This window comes from Orbicella faveolata, unplaced genomic scaffold (assembly GCF_042242905.1).
Source record: "Orbicella faveolata isolate gen_17 unplaced genomic scaffold, um_ofav_v1 contig_36, whole genome shotgun sequence".
NCBI lineage: Eukaryota > Metazoa > Cnidaria > Anthozoa > Scleractinia > Merulinidae > Orbicella > Orbicella faveolata.
Genome location: NW_028301565.1, coordinates 5406586 through 5428374, shown reverse-complemented (window position 1 = coordinate 5428374; position 21789 = coordinate 5406586). Strand labels below are relative to the sequence as shown.

Genomic DNA, 21789 nt, shown 5'->3' with positions numbered 1-21789 from the left:
TTGAGAGAATCGCAATTTCTGATGTACAGTATGTTATCTTATATGCGATGAGGTTATTTGATGTAGCTTCAGTTACTTATTTATTTATTTTTTTTTAAAAAAAGTTTCCAAGCTCGTTCTTATTTCTAACGTAGCCTGTGACTCTTACTTTGGATCGATTCTAAAAAAGCCACCACTGCCGCTGATCACAAAGTATTCCAGCTCGGCGTTTTTCCCAGCGTCCTTATCAAATGCTCTGACCATGGTTATCTCGGTCCCAGGCTCTGGCAGTGTCGCTATCAGTTCCTTGTAGCGCTGTTTGAAAAACACCGGCTTGTTGTCATTCACGTCATCCACCAATATTCGAACCAGAACAGTGTCGGGAGTGTTATTGTTTTGGATATCTAAAAAGAGATCAGAGAAAATGAATTGACGATACAAGAAAGACTGTCTGCTTTCGAGCATAGTTATCTCTCGTTTAGTAACTTGAATTCAACTCCACCCTAGGCTGGATTTTCGCCGCTCTCTCGAGTTCGGTCTGGCTGGACGGCTGGACGCGTGAGTAGCCAATAATTGAGCCTTACTCCACCCTGCATTAGATGCTAGTTCATCACAGGGGTACCCCTAGCATTGAATTCGCCAAATATCCATTTATACACTTGATTGGAGAGTGGCACTGAGAGGGTGAAGCGTCTTTTTCAATAACAGAACACAGTAATCGCTTTGAGTTGGGCGACGACTCAAATAAGGACAACAAAGGAAACAAGTTTCCGTTATGAATTTTCTGTGCCTTACCTACTGCTCCGACGTGAAATGAGTACCTATTCCTCACTTCGTAATCCAGTGGCTTGATAAGTCTTATAACACCTGTTTGGGGCTGAACAACGAAGTGCTCATCAACTTCCGGGTCGCGAAGTCCTGAAATGATGTAGCTTATTCTAGCTCTGGGGGCGCACTTGCCAATGTTCGCACGCACGCGCAGAATGGGCGTTCTTAAGGGAGAACTTTCGTTGACATTTCCCAAGTACACCGCAAGTGGAAAAACCAGTTTGCCTTTTTCGGAACACTTCGGAATAGGACGTCGAATTTTCAGGTAGACGAACACGAACTTGGAAGTTAAGGGAGGTGTACCGCGATCTGTGGCAGAGATCGTCAGATTGAAGAAATTAGGCACAGAAGGTCGTGTGAGCCTTTGCTGTAGTTTTAAAACTCCATCGTTGTTATCTAGCTCAAATGTGTTATTAATATTGCCGTTTAATAGCGAGTAATGTACTTGGCCATTCGTTCCAGAATCGGGATCCGTCGCCGTCACCCGTAGTATTACTGAATCCACCGTGGCGTTCTCGCTGATTACCTTCTGGTAAGAGTCAAGAATGAAGCGAGGGGCGTTGTCGTTGAGGTCCAGTACATGTATTTTGACTTCGGCTGTGTCTGGAATGGCATTAGAGCAACATGGCACTGTTACACACCCATTTAAGAATTAGAAAACTCAAATGAGTACCTAAATAGCTTACAATAAACATGAAATGGCGTTTGAAAGGGGTTAACTCGCAGAATTCATAGAGACCAAGCTTCGGTCAACGTTCTACTCAAGAACTTTCGAGTTTTCACAGTGTAACTTGAATGTCTGCATATTCCTTTCTGTGCGTGTCAAGTAGACTACTTATTAGTCACGGGAAGTTCAAAAGGAACAGCAATTCAAAACTGGAAATTCCAAAGTAGGATCATTATGTTATATTCTCCCTTTGACTCCAACAAACCTTATTTACCTATTTCAGCGCGCCCGCTTTCGTCTTTTTTCTCGGTATCCTTTGCAATTAGCGTCAACCTGGTGATAAACAGTAATACATGTAAGCGTGCAAGTCAGGGGAAAACTTTAACAAGGGTATTTTTGGTCGACTGTGAGATTGCTGCGGTTGCTGTAACACAAAGTAAGTTAGACCGGTAAGGCTTGTTCTCCTAGATGGGATCATGTTAGTTCACTGCAGCATATCTTTCTTGTCGCCGGTATCCACTTATATTCCTGAGGCACTGTGGAAGTAAAATGCCCTGCCCAAAACACGGAGAACAAGGACCCCTGTAAGATTTGAACCTGGAATACCTATGCTCTTCGACTGAGTGACCGGTCCTCCCACACGAACGTAAAATACTCAGTGGACAATTTAATGCTTACATGGCGAAATCTGGCTGATGTTTGAAGTATCTTCCCACCGTCACAGCACTGACTGTTCCCACCTCACTAGTTATAACTTACCTGTACTCTTTGATCTTTTCGTAATCCAAGTTCACCTTTGTCTTTATCTCCCCAGTATGTCTACCGATAGTGAAGCCCAAGTTACCCAGGGTATTTCCAATTGAATAGACGACTCGTTTGGATTTCTTCTCAAGCCTTCGCTGTGCTTGGGGTATTTCGTCCAGTTTCGCGCGCCCAAAGACGGCGCGAACAGTAAGAATAGTCGAGCCAACTGGAGTGTTTTCTGCTATCGCCACGTAATACTCCTTTAAATCAAATGTCACTTTGTGCTTTCTTATCGCCTCAATTATGATAAACACTTTCGCTATGTGTATGGCTCGTTTTGGAGGCGTGCCTCTGTCGCTGACAACTACCGTTAAGGTAGAGTTTTTACCCCCGAGAGTAAGTAAAGACACCCGCGTCCGCACTACACCGGTGTTGTCAATGCTAAAATATGACATGTTTCCAGCTATGATGGAAAAGTTCAGCTCTCCATTCGTCCCATAGTCAAAATCCTTGGCCAACACTTTTATCACTGAGTTTCCTGCTTTCATTGCTTCGGAGACTTTGATCCTGTATTGTAGATTCTCAAAGAATGGTCTATACTCGTTGACTGGTAGAACCTTCACTGAGACAAAAGTGATGGTCTTGTGCGGGCCATTTCTCGCCGCTACGATTAACGTGTAGGTGCGTGTTCGATCCACTCTGAGCTTCTGATTCAGCAAAATCGTTCCGCTGTCTGACAGCATCCGAAATAATGACTGATGATTGAGCAAGTAGAAACGAATGCGCGCATTTTCGCCCACGTCAGCGTCCGTTGCGCTAATTCTAAAAACTTCAGAGCCTGAAGAACGATTACTTAATATGGTCACGGAGTAATTCGTGTGCGTGAAGACCGGAGCGTTATCGTTGTCATCCGTTACGTTAATCGAGAGCACTGTAGTGTTTGTCTTGTTCTCCTCCGTGTTTTTAGCTAAGATTGTTAAGCTGTACCAGGGGGTTGTTTCTCGGTCCAGTCTCTTGGTCGCCACTAAGGACGCGCTTTGCCCGAGTGGATGGTGCCTGAGTTCGAAGGCATTGCCAATATTTCCTGTACCAAATATAGATTGTAAATAAGAAGAACGAAGGATTATTCTGAGTTAATTATTCACATTTGCGGATGAACGCTTGTTTCTTAATCACCAGTTTATAACAGCGGCTTGCAATCGGACCTACGGTAAATCTATAAACAAAATATGTCAAAGGCTGGATGAAGGCCCGACATATCATTCCTAAGACAAGAGAATACTTTCTCTAGAATACGAAGTAAAGGATTGATTATTCTCCAATCTTAACCAGCCTTTGCTTTGATTTTTCACGAAAATTATACGTCAGGATGCCATTTTGTTCTTGTAACGTAATCACAATTAGCCCTATTTCCGTTGTTTGGCTGTTTTTACGCCCCATGTTGATCCATCCAAGAACACATTGGCGTTTTGCATGACACTGAAGTGGCCAAACACGTACAGCTATAACATAAATTTTTAAACTACTAGTTTACCTTTAATAATGGTGTATTTTATGGACGCATTTTGATTCCAACGGCTCCTTGCTTGCCCATAAATGTTCTTGATAATTTGTCCTCGTTGGTTGTTTTCCTTGACTTCGAGAACCCTCGGGAGGTCGGTAAACACCGGCGCTGCATCTAAAAAAATAGTAGGTTGAAATGAGAGCTACTAGATACTCCCACCTCCATCCCCTAAAAACTTGATTCCTTTATTTTACGCATGTACAATGTGTGCAAATGATTAACGGCTAATTCACAGACAGCTCCTTTCACCAGGTTCTTTAGCCAGGCAAACTTAAAGTGGATATTACACAGCCGCTCGAAGATATGAATATTATTTTCGAGTGGTAAATATCATTAGTATCACCCAACTAGTGGACTAATGCAAATCCTGCATTTTGATTGGCTACGCTACTAGGGGATTATTAGTAATAGTCATCGAGTAGCGAAATTGGCGCCATCGAGCGTGACGCTTTCTTTCGTTTTATTCCCAAATAAATATTTCTTCAACTTGCATTTGCTAACTTTATTATTACCTTTTCTGTCCGACTAGTTGGGTGATGCTAAAACAATTAGACCCTTCGCCCTCAAGGGCCACGGGTCAATAGCCGGGTCAATAGCCCTTGCGGGCTACGGGTCTAATTGTTAAATAGTTTCACTATTGAGGATATGGAAAATACGCCTCTCGTGTGCCAACCGCTATTTCTTGTTAAGCTCAAGGAGCAACGAAATTTCTGCGCAACAAGTGGACAGGTGAAATAAAAGATCAGTGGTATAGGCCATGATCATGAGTTGCTAGAGAAAAACATACGCGTTTAGGGTCAATTGCGTTTTAATTTTATCCTTGGTAGAAGTTTGACTGGTTGGCGAAAGTCGACACACGCTTGCAATGAAGAAGATGTGTCATATCCACAGAGAGGGGAATTTGCCAAGCATGAAAACTCAGTGAGTTGTGACCTACCAAACCACGTGTAAGGCGTGATAGAAATGTCGACACTACTCGGGGAAGAAGGCTTCACTATCTTGCACGACGTTGGCGAGTAGCATCTGACCATAAAGCAGCTTTTTCCCACCAGAAATGTCATGTCCCCATCCCTTCTGTTGCACGCTCTGCGCACGCAGCTTTCGATGCTGTTTGCAGTGTCCAAAGAGGTAAATACTCCGGCAGTGATGTCCTTCTCGAACGACACGTTGTGGGATGTATTCCCTGCTATACAGATAACTGTGGATCGCGGGTCATCTAGTAAGGACAGAGAAGGAAATACAGGCGTTATTCCCCAGAGATACAGCCGGTGTAAAACAAAACACCTGGAAATTTCTGTGAGAAATTTTCCGGCGCATATCCTTTGCTCGTTTCCACTTTTGTAAAACCGCGCTCTCAGAGTCTTTCAAATTGTGAAAGATGAGTTTCATCTCTCATCCCTTTCAGCGATTCCGCTGATTTTAATTGGAAAAGACCTTACTATTAGTAAACATGTTGTTTTCTTTTCAGAATATAATAACATCATCGTTGCTGAATTAGAGAAGCGTAACTTTAAGGGCGAAAATTTCGATAGTGGAGCGTAATGCGTGGGAACAGCGTGTGAAATTACAAGCAGTTTTTAACTGTTCGGCGCAAATTAAACGCCACAGTAAAGCCTTCCCAAAATAAGCGGGTGATGTCGCTATTTAAACTATTGTCATAACTTTTGTATCAGAAAAATAAGGTTTTTCATTGTGACCCGCGTTTGGGTTTCCAATCCCCTCTCGTGTAATAGTCACGCTCGTTCCAGATACTTTTATCCTTTGCGATTTGCCCAATGAACTCTCGTTCGTTTTGTATCTAGCCATGTCTAAACCAGGTGTTCTACGATTAGGTAAGATTGCTGATACTCGCCCTTTTCGATATACTGATCTCTAAAGAGCCTAGCTTTTTACTGCTTTGTGGATCAGCCTTACTGTTTTACAATAAACATTGTAATCTCTTGGTTACTTACCGATGACCAAACTTTCTGATATTATGACTCCGAAGTTGATAAGTAGAAATATCACAGCGGCAATTCGTCGGAGTTCTGCCGGTCTTCCTTCCATTGCTAATTGTTTTCTGTACAAAGCATCAAAATTATACGCAATATTAGACGAAATGCATTTCAAATGTTCAGAGCTAAAATTGCTCTACTCTATAATAAACCGCTAAAATGTTTTCGAATCTCACAGTTTGGTTTAAACACTGTTCTCACGCATTGCATTTAACCTGTTATCGTTTTTTTTCTGGCGCATGCGAGAATATAAACTGAGCATGAAAATGAGAGTCTAATACTTTTTTTTCATTGTTTTGAAAATTATCATAACAAAATGCGGCAATTTGTATTCGTATTAGTAAAAGTTTTGAGTGATGAAAACGGAATCGATTATCATCACCGCTTTTTCGTTCCATTAGACAAGCTGCAAAATTGGCTGGAATTTTAATTTTGAAAAAAGCAATAAGTAGAATGCTTCTGAATTAATTTCGCAAATTTGTGATTTCCTTGTAATGACGGTCATGAGGTACTCGAAAATTGAAATCATTTATGGAAAATATCGATTTTTGAAATATTTGCCTCATCTTGCCTGTCTGTCTTCCTTGTCATTTTAACTAATTTTTTTGAAGTTTTGTGCCAATTTTGTAGTTTCTGTATCAACATATGCAGAATTCGCATCTCCCTTAATTCGATATTAAACTCTACGCAACAATTAGTTAAAGTCCGAGCTACCTTTGTAAACAGTCGGTACTTTCTTCCCACGAATAACCATGTATCCTCGATATTTACGGTGTTTGTGAGATATGTCCGCAAATCTTTGGCACAGAATTGTTATTTCGCTAATTTTGTAGTAATTAAAATCGTCGATGCAATTTGTGTATCTGTAAGCTTCATAAACAAACAAAGCCAAAACAAATATTAATGTCAGCTCACATTACTGACTGTACTAATTGTTTATTCTAATTTAAGCATGGGCCAGTCCTGCTGTAGCTTGCGAAAGCAGACGTATCTCCGGCGGAGACAAGCGACAGTCGGCTAGTCCTGCTGACAACTGAAGTTTTTTTTTTGTATACACATATGGAGCGTCAGTCATCACAAGTCCCATGTGGCCCTGCGCGCGTTATTTTAAATAGACTGACTGAGCGGAGTCCGATGGCTTAGGACTGGACTTGAGCTTAGCCGAGCAGGGTCATTCGCCTACCGTCCGATGCGACCGAAGTTTGAAATGGAAGTTAACTTGGAAATTAGTTTGAATTTGTTCTATTCTATAATAGCTATTGACAATAAGGGCGTGCTTCGCCATTTTGCAACCAATCAAGAACAAGATAAAAGACCCTGTAATAAAAACCTAATTGACTAAGTCAATAGGAGATATTTAGTTCTTGAGCGCACTTTATGAGGGCTTCCATGTCATGACCTGTTACTCAGTAAATAGTAAGCCTTTTTGTTCATCAGCTGTAGACTTAGGTTATAGAAAAGATCTGCGGTGAAATGATTTGGATAGAGCGGACAAATGTTGTTCTATTTGGTAATTGGGAACCAAGCATGCGCGTGACAATTTTGGAGAGGTATAAGTGTCTTTTGAATGGATTTGAATGGGCTGATGTGATTTACTAACAATATTCTGACAGAGGTCCTTGGCAGCCATCTCCAGCGGTTATTGAAACGCCTCTTTACTGGGCGTGGTCTCCGGCGTTGCTCCGTTAGCACGTGACCTTTCGTCATTATCTTGAAAGCTTATAACAGCTGTTCACTGACAAGAAAGAGCATGTTATAAAGTAACTGATCTAAGGCGCGGTGATTGGTCAGTAGCAAGGGTTATTGTACAGTAAACCCCAAAATAAGCACACTCATTTAGCTAAACCAACAGAGAACAATTCAAAACACTTGCCTGTGCAATTAATAACTGGGAGATTAACGTAAAGAAACCTCGAAAAGCTTGTAGTCAAACAGGAAACGGAAAGAAGAACCGTCCAAAAAAAAAAAAAAAAAAAAAAAAAAAGAAGGGTGCTTCAATGGCGCACCAAAACTGGGGCGAAATGTGCTTCCCGCTCTCACATTTTGGTAAGGCCATTTCTAGCTCTCGTTTTCTATCGTTGGTTTATTGGCTTTTTTTCTCGTTCGAGGAACTAAGAGAGAAGAGAGATGGTCGCATTGTTCTCCAGTTTGTGTCGTACTCTCTTCTCAACATTTTTAAACATACCGCGAGATCAGTTTGTTTCACCAGTTAACCAGATCAATTTATGAGATGTAGTTGCTCCCAATTTATTACTACTGAATCATTAATAATTTGAGGCATTTTTAAGGTATTCTCAATCCCGCGCAATACAACGTTAAGAGCACCTTATTAATAGAACGGCTAGATCTTCAATTGAAGTAAAAGGCATTACCTAAGGAATGACATCACGGAATAAGTTCTCGCTTTTTGAGAAAGCTGAGAACAAATTTTGTTTAAATTTTTATTTTATGACATTTCGCATTTATTTTTTTCTGAAAATTTTAAAATAAATGCCCGATTTTTTTCGTGATGGTAACATTTAAGTTTAATTAATATTTCGTCAGTTTTTATTCTGCTCAAAGGGCGTATATCTCTTGTTATGCTCTTAATTGTGTGGTAGGTAAATAGGTAAGTTCATGTACAGTGAAAGATTTACAACTTAAAGATTGATGTGTGAGGGCGATAAGTGGAATCACGCTGATGATCTCAAAGAAACCAATATTTATTCTACGCTTCAAGTCTTGACAAAATTATCTTTGTAAAAGTATCAGACCAAGTATTACGGAGTGTTAAAAATCTTATCAGCTACGTTAAAAAATTACAGTAGGTCAAGTTTGTCATTTGTAACTGTGGTATTTCGTAGTTAATCTCACTGTTAAAGGGTTTAATTGTTTAATTCTCAGGGTTTTTTTTTTTCAAAATTACAAACATTTTAAGTCGAGGAGCATATGTATCAAACTTTTGTTTTGATTTTTGTTTACTCTTTGATTACAAGTACCTGCTGTGGCATTGTTTCTACGGAGTGGTTAATTGATTTGTGTTCTTTGCAATTCAGAATTTGGTCGTCCTTTTCAAGGTAATCTACATGTACATGTTTTTCAATTTTTGTTGAAACGAAAAAGCTAGCTTTGCAGAACACAACAGCTGAAATTTAACTTTGCATGGAAGCCTTGCCAGCATCTATAATTTACCAGAATTTCAAATTGTACTAGAGGTGATAACCTACTTCAAGTTATCTTTATGTGGGCAATAAAACAGGTTAATCTTGCATGTCTCTCTTAACTATAGGGTACGTGAAGTCAGTTTATTGCAGCATGTTTCCCTTCCTTTGAAGTAATTGTACTGAAAACCCTCAGAACAGTCCAGCTACATCACATCATATGACATATTTTTACTTCCTTTGTGAGGTTTATCTTCTAATGACGTACGAAATCTCATTTTTCTCAGAGTCAATGTCGACAAAACGTTTACAAAGGAATATCAGGTTTTAAATTTTAAAATATTGACAATAATTTGGACAAAGAAGACAGAACACAAAGTTATGTCTATTCTATATTTTTCTGTCTTTCTCGCCGTTTATCTATTTTACACAAACAGCGGTAGTTTGGTAATATGCGCGATGTAAGCAAGTTTGATTCGAAATGAAGAAGGCCTTGGATAAGTTCTCTCAATCTCATCAATACGCAGAAACTGAAAGAAATTTCGTGAGAGCAGTTTAAGTTAGTTTTTTCTCTAATGAGAGTGACAAGTGTTGCTTTAATTTTTAAGGAAGTTATACTGTAGTTATGTATAATATCAGGCGGCCGGATTTCTCTGTTAATTAAGCGGCGATAATGAATTCTTAGAGTTAAAGTGACGCGTTAAAGTAGTTTTTCAATCCTAATGTTTACCATAGCTGTACTTATACTGAAAGGTCCTGCCCAATTTCCGAAAAATAGTTTTATGTCGTGATATTTTGTAGCATTTGTTTGTGTACAAGACTAACCGCAAATGAATGACCCTTTAAATCGAGACAATAAGTGACAAAATTAGACAGTTTTGCGGTCATTTAGCACTTATTCTCTGCTGCAGTTCTCTTGTATAACGATTTCTTGTATAACGCGGCAAGACCCTTTAAGCCGGACAAATTGGCCGCCGTCCACCCGACTACCCGCTGTGAAGTGCAGGTAACTATAAGCCTCAAGTTCCTTAATAGAATCCGAGAACAGGAAAAATTGTCTGGTGTGTTTTGTTTCTACGCTATCCGCGAATGCTATTTCGCTATGTCAGAAGCTTAACTAAGAGAACTTTAATATAGCATGAAGATTGGCCGAAATCGAGCCTACATTCTCCTGATTTCTTGGCGCACACTTATTTTAACACTGAACAGTTGCAGTTATAAAGTAAACGGCGGTTATCAACATGACCTAAGCTACTGAATTGTTTTCACTTACTAGCCAATCATGCATAACAATATTTTAGCCGAAATCATTACGAATCGCCACATTATAAAGTATAAAAGTTGCTTTAGACTCTAAGTTCTCTGAAAGCTAGTGTTTGGCTAATGTTGAAGCTAACTCATGCAAACTAAACGACTGCTCGATACCAAAGGGATGAAAGTACCCTACGCTCCTGTAATAATCATGATGGTAAAAAAATATATTTTTCTTTGGCGATAATTGTTCCAATTACAGTTAGCAACAGGGTTTGTCGAAGGCTTTGCCACAAGTCGACGTACCACAGTTAGTCGAACGTGGCACGAATGCTGTCCTGGCCTGAAGCGAACAACGCGAATTATGATATTTGGAAATACTTGTAAAACTTTTAAAAAGTACATGCTGCTGTCATTAACACCGAAATCCTAGCTGTGGTTAGACATTGTCACCATCGAAGGAGACCATCTCACTTTTCGAAATGGTTGGAAACAGAGAAAAAAATCTTTATTTTCGCACTGTTCTGTTAGTAGAATTTTGTTTCTGCCTGCACGCAACCTGTCGTTATTTCTCAAGTCGGTATAAACTTTAGTTGACTTCTCTTTGCTCGGTATTGACTAAGTCACTACCTTTTATGAAGCTTATTGAATATTACTGATGGAAGACCCTAAATGAAGTCTGAGTATTTTAAGCTTTTATCGTTTGTGATATATCCAACTGTAGTAAGATAATTAGTTAATAACGAAGCAAAAACTTACGGTTAAATGAGACTGAATAGCCAGCCGAGAAGTTCTTCAAAATATGTAGATTCCACGGCAGTTGCTAATCACATTCTCTGTGAGGCTGTTGCATTGTTTTCTTGGGTTCCATGTCCTGTGATAACTCTAGTAAACAAAACTACACTTTCTTTGCCTAAATCATCCTGAAGGACCGTGTGCCGTGTTGTGACGACTTCCACCGGGACAATTTACCATACCAGGCTAAGAGACTGTATCTCACAGCAGTTATTCTTACATATTTGGACTATTTCCAGTTCATTATGATTTGCGGTGCTCCAATGGAAAGTTGCTGGCTTACTGATACCTTAATACGAACGCCTACTACAACCAAATGCACTGAACAACCCTGTATAAAAAATTGCCTTAAGTACCTGCTCGAGTAATTATCTTACAGTGATGAATCTGTGAATGATCTGAGTAATGTTACACACATATCTATAAAGTGCGGTACATATTTGCTTGTGGCTTTTATTATTTATGTGAAACCATGTTCAATTCACCATTCAAAATCCTTTCTATGATTCCCAAAGACGCCTAAGTGTGTGTTGAGGTTAACCTTAAACTTCTTAAACTGTAGGTACATGGCTGAAATTTAAGGTGACATTTCATGAGCAAGAAAACGTTTTTAACAATCTCGTACGAAGATACAGTTAGCGACTTTTTACAATACATGGCAAATCTCACGCGAGAATCAAAAGTAATTACAAACAATTTTGATTAAGTTGTAGTTCGTAAAGAAATGGCATTTGCGCAATAGGAAACAAGACAGGTGAATTTTTTAAAGCCTGGAGCGCGCAACGAATTGAAGTTTGAATAATGGGTCCAGAGTGGTTTTGAACAATTGAAAACTAAAACTATAAAGTGCTCTGTAATGTAGAGAAGATATCAAAGGTAAAGAGAACTGTTTAGTAGATAGTATTAAAATGTAAATGAAGAAAATTTATTTGAGCCATACAGCTCTTGAGCAGTCGTTGAAGCAACGTGAAATCTAAAAAAGTGTTGCATTGTATTGTACCTACGCAGTGCTTTTGGAAAAAAAAAACAACAAAAAAAAAAACGTGTGGCTCCTGATTTAGAATTAATAGAAGTCAGCAACAGAACGAAACTTCGCTTCGTTTACAATATTCTTCGCCAGGCTTCCAGCTGAAGCATAAAAAAAGCACGTTTCTGTACAAATGCGTTGGTTTACTTGACTTCCTGTTATTTAAAATTGGAAAGGATGTTTTCGTCGTGGAAAACTTTTGCAATAAAACATGTCCTTGTTTTGAATTGTAGTAAATATTAGAAATGACTCTTTCAGTTGCAAACATCATTAGTTATTTCACAATGTTTTTAAAGGCGGAGACTTAAAGAGTCTGTTTCGAGTCTGCGACAAGGAGAGCTCTGAATATGGCAGCGAATTCCAGTGTCATACTGATAATATGATGCTGAGAATGAACGTAAGAAAGGAATAACGTTAGCTGTGTCGCGGTTAACTTTGTATGATGGCTTACTGGCTTACAAGTGTTCGATTCATAATGTACAAATAGCATCACCTGCTTGTATGTGGGCTAATGTTATTGTTACAACTCAATAATTATTGTCAACTCTTCACTTATGGGGTATAAGCTTGCACGTAGTTTAAAAATTCAATGACAGAGAGATACTACAGCAATTCAATCATCTTACCACTTTTAAAGTTTGCCTCGGGTAAATGACAAGAACTTTTAGTTGTGCACTAAAACAGATGTTAACTAATTCCCAAGAATTGTACACGCAATATTTTCGCTGAAGATTACTCGAAACTGACGGTGGAATTAGTAGAGATCAAATCATTGGAGGCAAGGAATAGCACCGATTTTTGATAAGAAACAGAAGTAATTGAGAATTCTCTGCGGTTTTAGTGGACACAATTAAGGCTCTCTTTATCAACACACGAATAAATGCAATCCCGGCAAGAATCTGGAGTGTTTGAAAACCCTTTATTGGTATTGTACTGAAATCGTTTACAAATGCATCGTTTTGTGTTTAAACTTAAGTTTGTATAAATCGTTCTTGGAAGCACTTCAGCTACCATGGCTGAACCGATCCTGAAATATTAATGATAAATGTTTGCTTGATGCTGGGAATTACCCTACAGGCGTGCACGTACCAATACGTGGACAAGGTCCACCTTTGGAGAGAATCCCATTATGCAAGTATTTCAGACAGGTTTAATGACCACTGCTGGGATTTTTCTTTACGTTGAGATATGTTGTCTATCCAAGCAACTCTAAAGCATTCCGCACTGATTTTAAGCACGTAAGACCATTTGTACAGTACAAGACAAGCCAGCAGTACATTCTAAGCCAGTGAAGTTTAGTTATTTCCTATTGAGTCTTCATAACATCACTACAAAATATTTTGCGGACACGCAGACTACATTATCAACCGCTGGAGGGTTTCTCCGCATTAAAATCTTCGTAAGCTAAGGCTCTCCGTTCAAGATATGTTATTTATTTTCCTTTAGTTCTGTTTCGTCTCTTCTCAGAAGCGTAAAGCTTTCACCGTGTGGATATTTTTTAGTCGGGTCAGGAAAAAAGGTGATCAAAAATGCGCGACGACTTTAGTACCAAATAAGATGCAGTGTATCTCTGTTTATAACAAATAATAGCAACACGTTATATATATCAGTTTCAATTTATATGTCGCGAAACTATCGCTTGTTTTGCTGGATTTGCGGAACTATACAACATTGAAACAACATTTTTACCAGTACTATCTTCGTTGTGTGGGAATTGTGCTGGATTTTAAAAGGCGGTTTCTGCGAGTTTCTTCGGAATTGAATTACATTCAACAGAACTGAAATGCGATGTTATGAATTCGACCTAACTGTACTAAACAGTCTGAAGAAAAAAACCATTAATATCATTTCAACGAAGTGTTTCTGTCATGATAAGATCACCACGGCTCGTTTCGTCTTTTTGCAAACCAGGCATGCCGCCATCGAGCTGATTGATAAAACAACATCACTAATTAGTTAAATATGACCAACTCTCTAGTTGGTTCTGGTTCACTTTTATCACCAGATATTCTAATGTTATTGTGTTTCAGAATCTATTTGAGGATTGAATAACACCGATAACCTTAAACTGTCATACTTGTTGATGTTGAAGATCAGTTTCTCCAAAGAAAGCGATAAATTATATTCCGAGTAGCTCGCGTCACTTGCTAATGTAGAGTTTGTTCGTACCAGTATTAACAATTTGAAACTCATCTTTCCAAAAATGTTTTGCCAGGTCGGCAAGCCCTCGACGTATTGAACAATATAACTTCCCAAAATTATTTGTTGGTGATTAGCTTACAATGGTTTTGACTTCAGCAGGCAAGAAATTGGAACTGTAATGTCCCCGAGTTCAACAATATTTAACCCTTCAGTGGAACGGTCTGCAATTCTATAATGTCAGTTTACAAATTCTCCGTACCGCTAAACACAAGTTTAGTTTAGAACTGGTCGGAAAAATTCCTTCAGCTTCGTAACTATGGATAAAACATGGCGATGAGATTCTATATCAGTTTGACTATGATTTTCAATCGACCAACCATGGTGGGCAGTGTAGACTTGCCAATCACGTTCCAAAGAAATTATCGAATAATTACTTCATATCTTTATAGAACACGACGAAACTACAGCTGTAAAGCAAAATGTACCCAAAACAAGAGGAAAAATTCAAAAGCTAACTGCAATTGCATGAATGTGCAAGGAGCATTTACTCAAAGAATTCTTTGAGTAATATTTTATCATGTCAAAAAGATTCTGAGCAGTGTTGAGTTGAGAGGTTTCAAAACACAACTCAGTGCCTGGACTTTATCATGCACTAACTGATATTTTGTTATCCAAGGCGCAGAAAGGACTAAGCCCGAACATCCGGGACATCATTGCTAAGGTTGACTGAGGTAAAATGTGGACTGCTAAAGATATTTGGACTTCTAACTGCCTGAACTAAAACAGTACCGATTAAATGCACTAATATTACAAGACGTATACGTAAAAACCTTAGCATGTTTCGGTAAATAAATGACCAGGACTTTTTATTTGTCTTTGTGTGTAGTAAATGAATTTCTTCCTTTTAGACTTGCGCTAGAAACACGTAATGTTGTCGTCTTAAGTCCTGAGCTGAAGGCTTCAATTTTAATTAAATCGCTGTTGGTATTGATCTAGCAAGTGCGCCGGCGAATTCAATTTAAACGTGACCTGGATATTAGTCTGTGCAACTCGGTCCTGTATCTACCCAGAGCACAACTCGTTGAGTTTAGACAACTTCTGGTTGGTGGACTTAATTTAGTGTGGAGCCCGCTTTCGTGATTATATGAAACTTATCATGCATGTCATTGCCAAGACAGATCAGTTCATGGCTTAAATCTCACTTCCTTCATTTTCAGTCGAATTGAAGGAAAGACAGATACCTCAGAACTTATTCTGGTGCTAGTATTCCTCACCGTTCCTGTTTATCTACATTTCAGTTAATAACACGTAACGAATCTACAGTCCTGCTGTTGATACCACAACAATGGATCATATTCGTAAACAAATCCAAAATATCCAGTTCTTTAAACATTATGCTTACAAGTGAAAAGATGCACAAAACACTTACATTCGCTCAATATTAACCGTAACTCAGCTTTCCAAACAGCCCTCTTCTTGTTCCTCTCTTGCATGTCAACAGTCTTCCGCTCACGTCAATTGTCTTTTCTCTTTAGCCTAGTGTCTGGCCGGCGGAAAAAAAATGTGTAACTTGCGAACAATTTGCATACGTCTTGATAAAAATCGATCTTTAAACCGATTTGGAAGTTATCTTTTTGGCTATCTTTCTTTTCTGGATTCTGGATTTTTCTAGGCTGATTAGATGAAGTCTAACACTATTCATCAACTTCGGCACGAAACGATTGCAGGTTTAGTGAATTATTCGGAGTCAATTAATCATTGCTGCATTGTTCCCGAGCTAGGATCTAAGAGCGAGTGATTTATCGGGAATAGCAGTATTGTTTGGCATTATTAGACCTAAAATCACATATTCAGTCATTTTTCTTCTGTCCCAAATTGTTTATTTGGTTACTAGATTTAAGGGTGGTGCATAGGGTTTGTTGTATCTTTACACTCAGTAAATGCACCCAGGGTTTAATTTTCTTGTGTAGGTTTCCTTTCAATTAGCGTAAATATGGCAGAATAGCTGTAACCTTTCTCGATTTGCACCAGTAATCATTTTGAGTGCCAAGAATAGTATCTTACTAGATCTATTAATCTGAGTTGGTAGGTTTAGGGGGTATCTATTTACATACCATGTTTTCCTCTTTATTAACTCTGTTTACGTCCGTGATGGTGATTAGTTAAGACAGATGGCTTTAAACAGGTAATTAAGCAGACATGATGGCTCTAGAGTCCATAAAAAATCCGAAGATGTACGATTTATATAATCTTCCTGTGACATATGCAACTGTTGATTGTGATGTGCTGCACTGACACTCAAAAGGGCTCGCCTTTGACTCAAACAAGACGTTTGGGCTATCGAAGGTAACATTAATCACCTCGTCAAAACTGAAAAATCTAGCATCAGATAAGCCATTATTAATAAGGTGCTTTTAGCGCTCTTCAAATGGCGTCAAGAGACAGTTAATTAGCGGTGCTTTGGCTCATGGCCTCTCGCCCCCTGCAAAATACCGCGAGCGAATTTGCATCAAAGTCACAATATACTCATGCAGGCGTCCAGCTGAGAAAATGACCGTTTCGTAATGGATGAAGGCACTTAGTGAGGTTAGCCTCTGACTGCCGTATTTGAATAATGGCGGCTGTTTCGACAGGGGGTCCAAATGGACTTCAGTCATCCAGGTCTGAGATGGATAAATTTGAGATCTTAATTCACGTTTCCCTGCAGCCTAAGGGCATACCGATGTTTTTGCACGGAAAGCCCTTTTCAGGTATGAGTCAAAACTCATCACAGAACCACTAGAAAACCAAGCGACGGGCATTATATTCCGTCACCGCGATCGCCAAACAAGTAAACAAAGTGTGCCTAACTGATAAAACGGCTTAATTAAACACTAAAGGTCGCTTAAGCACCCATCAAAGGTCGATTAATAAGAAAAGGTTTTTTTACCTACCTCACAAGTTAACACGACTTCAGCAAACTCTGTTGTTTTCTATTTGTTCTCGGCAACCTCCACTGACCCCTTGCCGTTTATGTTTGTTGTTTAGTTTTTCGACCATTCCTTCATGACTTGAAGCTTTCTTTTAGTTTCCTGTCCCTATCCTGACGTGAAACTGTCTCTCTGTCGAAAAAAACCACGAACCAAAGTTTTGGTAAATACACTTGTCCTTGTGGTTAAGTTCGTGTGTTGCTCTTTGGCGTACACACTTTGTTTGTCTCTAGGGACTCGATCTTAACGCCGGCAGAGGAACGAATGTCGATGAGTTATAACAATTGGACTTTTCCCTCGTCGGGATTGGACTAAGAACACCCGGCAAGAGATGAACTTTCGTACTGCGTGTGAACAAAGAAAAAGCCAAGACAACACTTGATCCAATCGAAACAGTAGCTTGTATACACTTGTAAAATCATAACAAGGCGTAAAACATACGCCGCTAGATAATAAACAAGCGCACGACACGGTCTGGATCGAACGGAAGCGGAGAGCGTTTCTCAGATTTTTGAGGTAACTAGGCGTCGACAAAGATGACTCACATGGACAAACATCTGTCAACTTTCCCCAAGAAAAGACATCACTACAATAGATACAACAGGCTGTAAACAGTGGGCACACTTCCAACTGTGGCTTTGTCAAGTTTGGCGACGAGAACCTTACCTACCGAGTTGAAAAGTTCATGAATCCTTTTGTCCCACACTCACCGTAGTTGCCAGGACTGGATTACGTGCAAAATGCTACGGCGCAATACACTGTAAAGTCTTTTGGTAGGGGGCACAAGAAGTGATATTCATTTTAATAACGAAGGATGCGAAATTACCTATAGAGTTCACTCAGCCGTTAGGTTTCTTTTCATTGACGAAACGAACAAAAAAGGCAAAACAATTAAAAGCGTGAGAACCTGCTCTACTTAGATGAACAATTAAGTCCAGCACCCTCTGCGAAGTACAACAGTCTTTGTTAAAGCAACGCTCTCAATAAACAATGGTTGCCTTTTTAAGCCATTCTTCAGGTCTATTATAAAGTGATAACTATATAAGGGCTTGAAATATATTTTCATTTTGAAGTGAACATATATTTTGGATTTTTTTATAGTCGACTTCGCCTCGTCTATCCGCTTTGAAGAGTGTTTGCGTCCATATGGAGGCTTAGCGAGGTATTGATAAAGTTTGTAAAAGTTTCATACTGTGAAATGGATACTACGACATTACTTAACTAATGTGATGAATCAGTATTTGGTGATGCGATGTTACGTAAGTTTGTCCTTCTGGGAAAGAAAATGTAAGTGAAAAAGGTTTAGGCTTTGATCAAATCAAGTTTTATTACTCTGGCTCACTTCGATGCTTGCTCAAGTCACACAATTTATTACGTAACGTTTAAATTTTGCCTTGTTTTCCTCTCAACAGGGTAAATGATAATAATGTCAGTAGATTCTTGCAAATCTTATCAAACAACGCATGTCTTGAAGCACTTAGGGACCGTTCATTTTTTATAAGGTAGGGGGGGCTGGTGGGATTTGGGGGGGGGCCATGCGAAAAAAAAATGGCTTTCGAGGGGGGGCCATCCCAAAAAAATAAGGGAAAAAGGGGGGTCACGTGAAATATTTTAGTAAAACTTTAAAATGGCATGATGTTTGAATATCAAAAAAATTGCTATAGAATAAACATAGAAGGCAGGATACAAATTTATTACAAACTTTCCTTCTGCTTTAAAAAAACGTTTGGTGACAAAAAGCATTTGTAGCTACTGAAAAGAAGTATTTAACACTGTTATTTTCGAATGCAACTTTCACTGGCACTCATCTTCATCTCCGCTGTGGTCGAGTTCTTCGTCGCCGCTTGCGCTGCTATGGGAGTCTCTTTCACCAATGCTGCAAGAAGCAGCAATGCTTTCCGTCAGAGTGTACTCTTCAGGGTACATGAAGGTGTAAACGTAATCTCTGATTTCCCGCTCAAGGTTGGTGGTGATTCTGCTTCTTGCAGCATTGGTGAAATAATTTCCTTCCAAGAGCTGTGCGATGTATGGCCCATCTCTTCTAAATATCGACGTGGCAACATCCTCAACTTTAAGACACTCTTCCGGGACGGCCGTTCTAGGAGGGTACACAAGGCATTGTGGAAGATCATTTCCTAGCGGGTTTCCAACACAGATTCCATAAACTCGTTGGACGTTGTTTTCAGTCCGCTTCCTCTCTCTTTCATTTGACTTTCCGCGGTTTTCTTTTTTCCTTCTCCTTTTGTTGATGTGCTGTTTGAGTATGCCTTTGAATATGCTGTTATAATTGCTCTTCTTATTTTCTAGTGCTTCCATGTCCTGCGTGACCTTCGTCAACTTAGCTTCTGTACATTTGATCTGTTTTACATTAAAACTGTAGGCAAATTCTTCACCCTGCTTTAAAGCAAGCCCATTGGACTGAAAGAGTGTGGAATCGTGTTCCTTTACATCTTTCAATATGACATTCAACTTTTCCACCATTGCTCTGTGCTCTTTGATGGAGAAGTTCAGTTTTCTTCCATCACTGGGCTTCAACTGGTACCCTTGCATGGAAAACTCACTCGCCCTTTCTGAACAGCCATCCGCACTTAGAAAGATTGCTTCTTTTGCTTGTAAGATGTCAAACTGCCTGGATCGTTCAGCTGTAAACCTTTTCTTAAATGACTCGTCGCTTTCGCCATTATTGCGCATTTTGGAATGAGCCTCTTTCATGATGCTCATGTAGTAACGCGCTCTTTCCCCGATTGGATTAACAATATAAAGAAGAAAGAGCATGGAAGTGGCAGGCTGGTTTTATCTGACCCAGAGAGCGTTGCTCTATTTGCAGATAAGTTTATTGTCAAATCGAAGTTTGTGGTGGATTATCTTCAGCATCTTGAAGTGCTGGAATTTAAAAGGAAAAAGAGAGCAGAAGAAAAGGCAAAGTTAAGTAGGGAGGAGGATTATCCTTGGACTGAGTTGTGCGAAGATCTAACCAAGCCTAAAAAGCTACGTGTTCCAGAACTAAACAAGTACTCAAACCACCACGGGCTGAAGCATCATTTGAAAAGCAGCAAGAGTGAGAAAGTAAAGGCAATTGTAAGACATTCATGCTTGTAGCAGAAGAGTCCTCTCAGAGCTGGCCAACCAACACTGAGAAATGCCAGGACAGTGACACAAAATGACAACAGGGCAAGTGCTGACAGCAGTGAAAGGGATGAAAGTGACAATGATGAGTATAACAGTGATGCCATTGACTCTGTGGGAGAAGATGACTCAAGTGATGTCATTCTTGCATTCATCAATTCAGATGAGGAAGATGCCAATGAGAGGCCAAATGCCACACGCTCAGGGCGAGCCATAACTAGGAGATCCGAAATTGACTTCTCTTTCTTTTGATTTGTTTTTAAACAACAGCTCTCTGTCGTATAGAGATTGTAAATATTGTCTTCATAGTGAGCACAATAACGTGAAGTAGGGGGATAATAGAGAAATATTAACAAAGTTGAAATCTAAATATTTTTTGTTTATTTTTTTTTTGTGGGGGGGGGGCCATCCCAAAAAATGACCGCTATAAGGGGGGGCCATGTGAAAAAATTGGTAAGCTGAGGGGGGGGGGGTCATGCGATTTTTAAATGGTGCTTCCCAAATCCCACCAGCCCCCCCTCCCTCATAAAAAATGAACGGTCCCTTAGTCGACTGCATGAAGAGATCACCCAGGTAGATATTGAAAATGGACATCATTCGCTAGCCTGGCATGTTCTTTTCGAAGGGAGTGACATGACGACCGTTGTTCAGCGTTGTAGTCAGAAATAACACCATTATTAACCCCTGCTGGGGATTAATTTCACCCTTGTACCCAGTACTGAGCGAAATAAACACCGTGTTCGATTCAGCCACCAATGACGCACATTTCTAAAGAACACTGGACTATTTACAATTGATAGACAAAGCCATCTTACCTAATATGGAAACAGAGGTATTTATGTTCGTACCTTGTAATGTAGTAAACTAACAAGATTCAAAACAACATTTGAAGTTGCTCTTTTCAGGACAATGCACCAGAATTATTTAATGTTCTTCCGCAACTGTTTGGTTCTCTTTATTCTGCAAAAATGAAACACTTGGTTAATTCAAGAAGCTGAAAAAAAGTAAGGAAAGAAAAGAAAACGGGAATTATCTATCATCCAGTTGTTATTGTTATTGTTGTCGTTTTTCTCCTGTGATCTGCTGAAACGTATGCAGTATTTGTTGCTTGAATTAGCGAAATGCCTCAGTTTAGTTGTGAAAAATGCTGCAAAACATTGCTATGCAAAACCGTCCAGATCCTCTCATCAGGAGCCCCATGTTCTGTGTCGCTGACCATGCAGTCAAAATTAAGGGCTCTGCGCGCAACAATACATTGTGAGCTATGTGCATGCTTTTTGTGACCATCGGTCGAATCAGGCTCTGTTAGTGTCCCAAAATCCTTCCTTAGAGTCTATCTGGGTGTTAGAAACTTTTTCATGCACATACCGTTCAGGCATCACTGATCTTACTGAACTTACGCTAAACTTGATTACATGGTATTCGCTATGCTGTGCTGATAAGAGAGCTGCAATTAACTTTTTTTTTTAAGTGGATCATATGCTCATTCCTATCACCAAAATTATTAAAAACCTTATGTCTCCAAAATTCACAGGAATCCGAAAGAGCTATAAGGAGGCAAGA

At 39.5% G+C, this 21789-nt stretch overlaps 1 protein-coding gene across 11 annotated transcripts in view; it reads right to left on the bottom strand.

The window, feature by feature from the left end:
- LOC110050736 (protocadherin Fat 4-like) overlaps nt 1-17555 on the bottom strand; it is a 29543-nt gene extending 11988 nt beyond the window's left edge. For 5 of the 11 annotated variants that reach the window (XM_020756666.2, XM_089275583.1, XM_020756667.2 and 2 more), the window contains exons 1-8: nt 15561-16351; nt 5735-5841; nt 4720-4998; nt 3753-3896; nt 2234-3302; nt 1749-1807; nt 775-1410; nt 149-383 (exon numbers count right to left, since the gene is read on the bottom strand). In XM_020756666.2, the coding sequence (XP_020612325.2) occupies nt 149-383; nt 775-1410; nt 1749-1807; nt 2234-3302; nt 3753-3896; nt 4720-4998; nt 5735-5828 (2516 nt within the window). In that variant the 5' untranslated portion in view covers nt 5829-5841; nt 15561-16351. Of the gene's footprint in view, nt 1-148; nt 384-774; nt 1411-1748; nt 1808-2233; nt 3303-3752; nt 3897-4719; nt 4999-5734; nt 5842-7376; nt 7518-10926; nt 12129-15560; nt 16354-17064 lie in introns of those variants that run through there. The other 6 variants (XM_020756662.2, XM_020756661.2, XM_089275580.1 and 3 more) reach the window with 6 other exon arrangements.
- Between the last annotated feature and the right edge of the window lie 4234 nt (nt 17556-21789).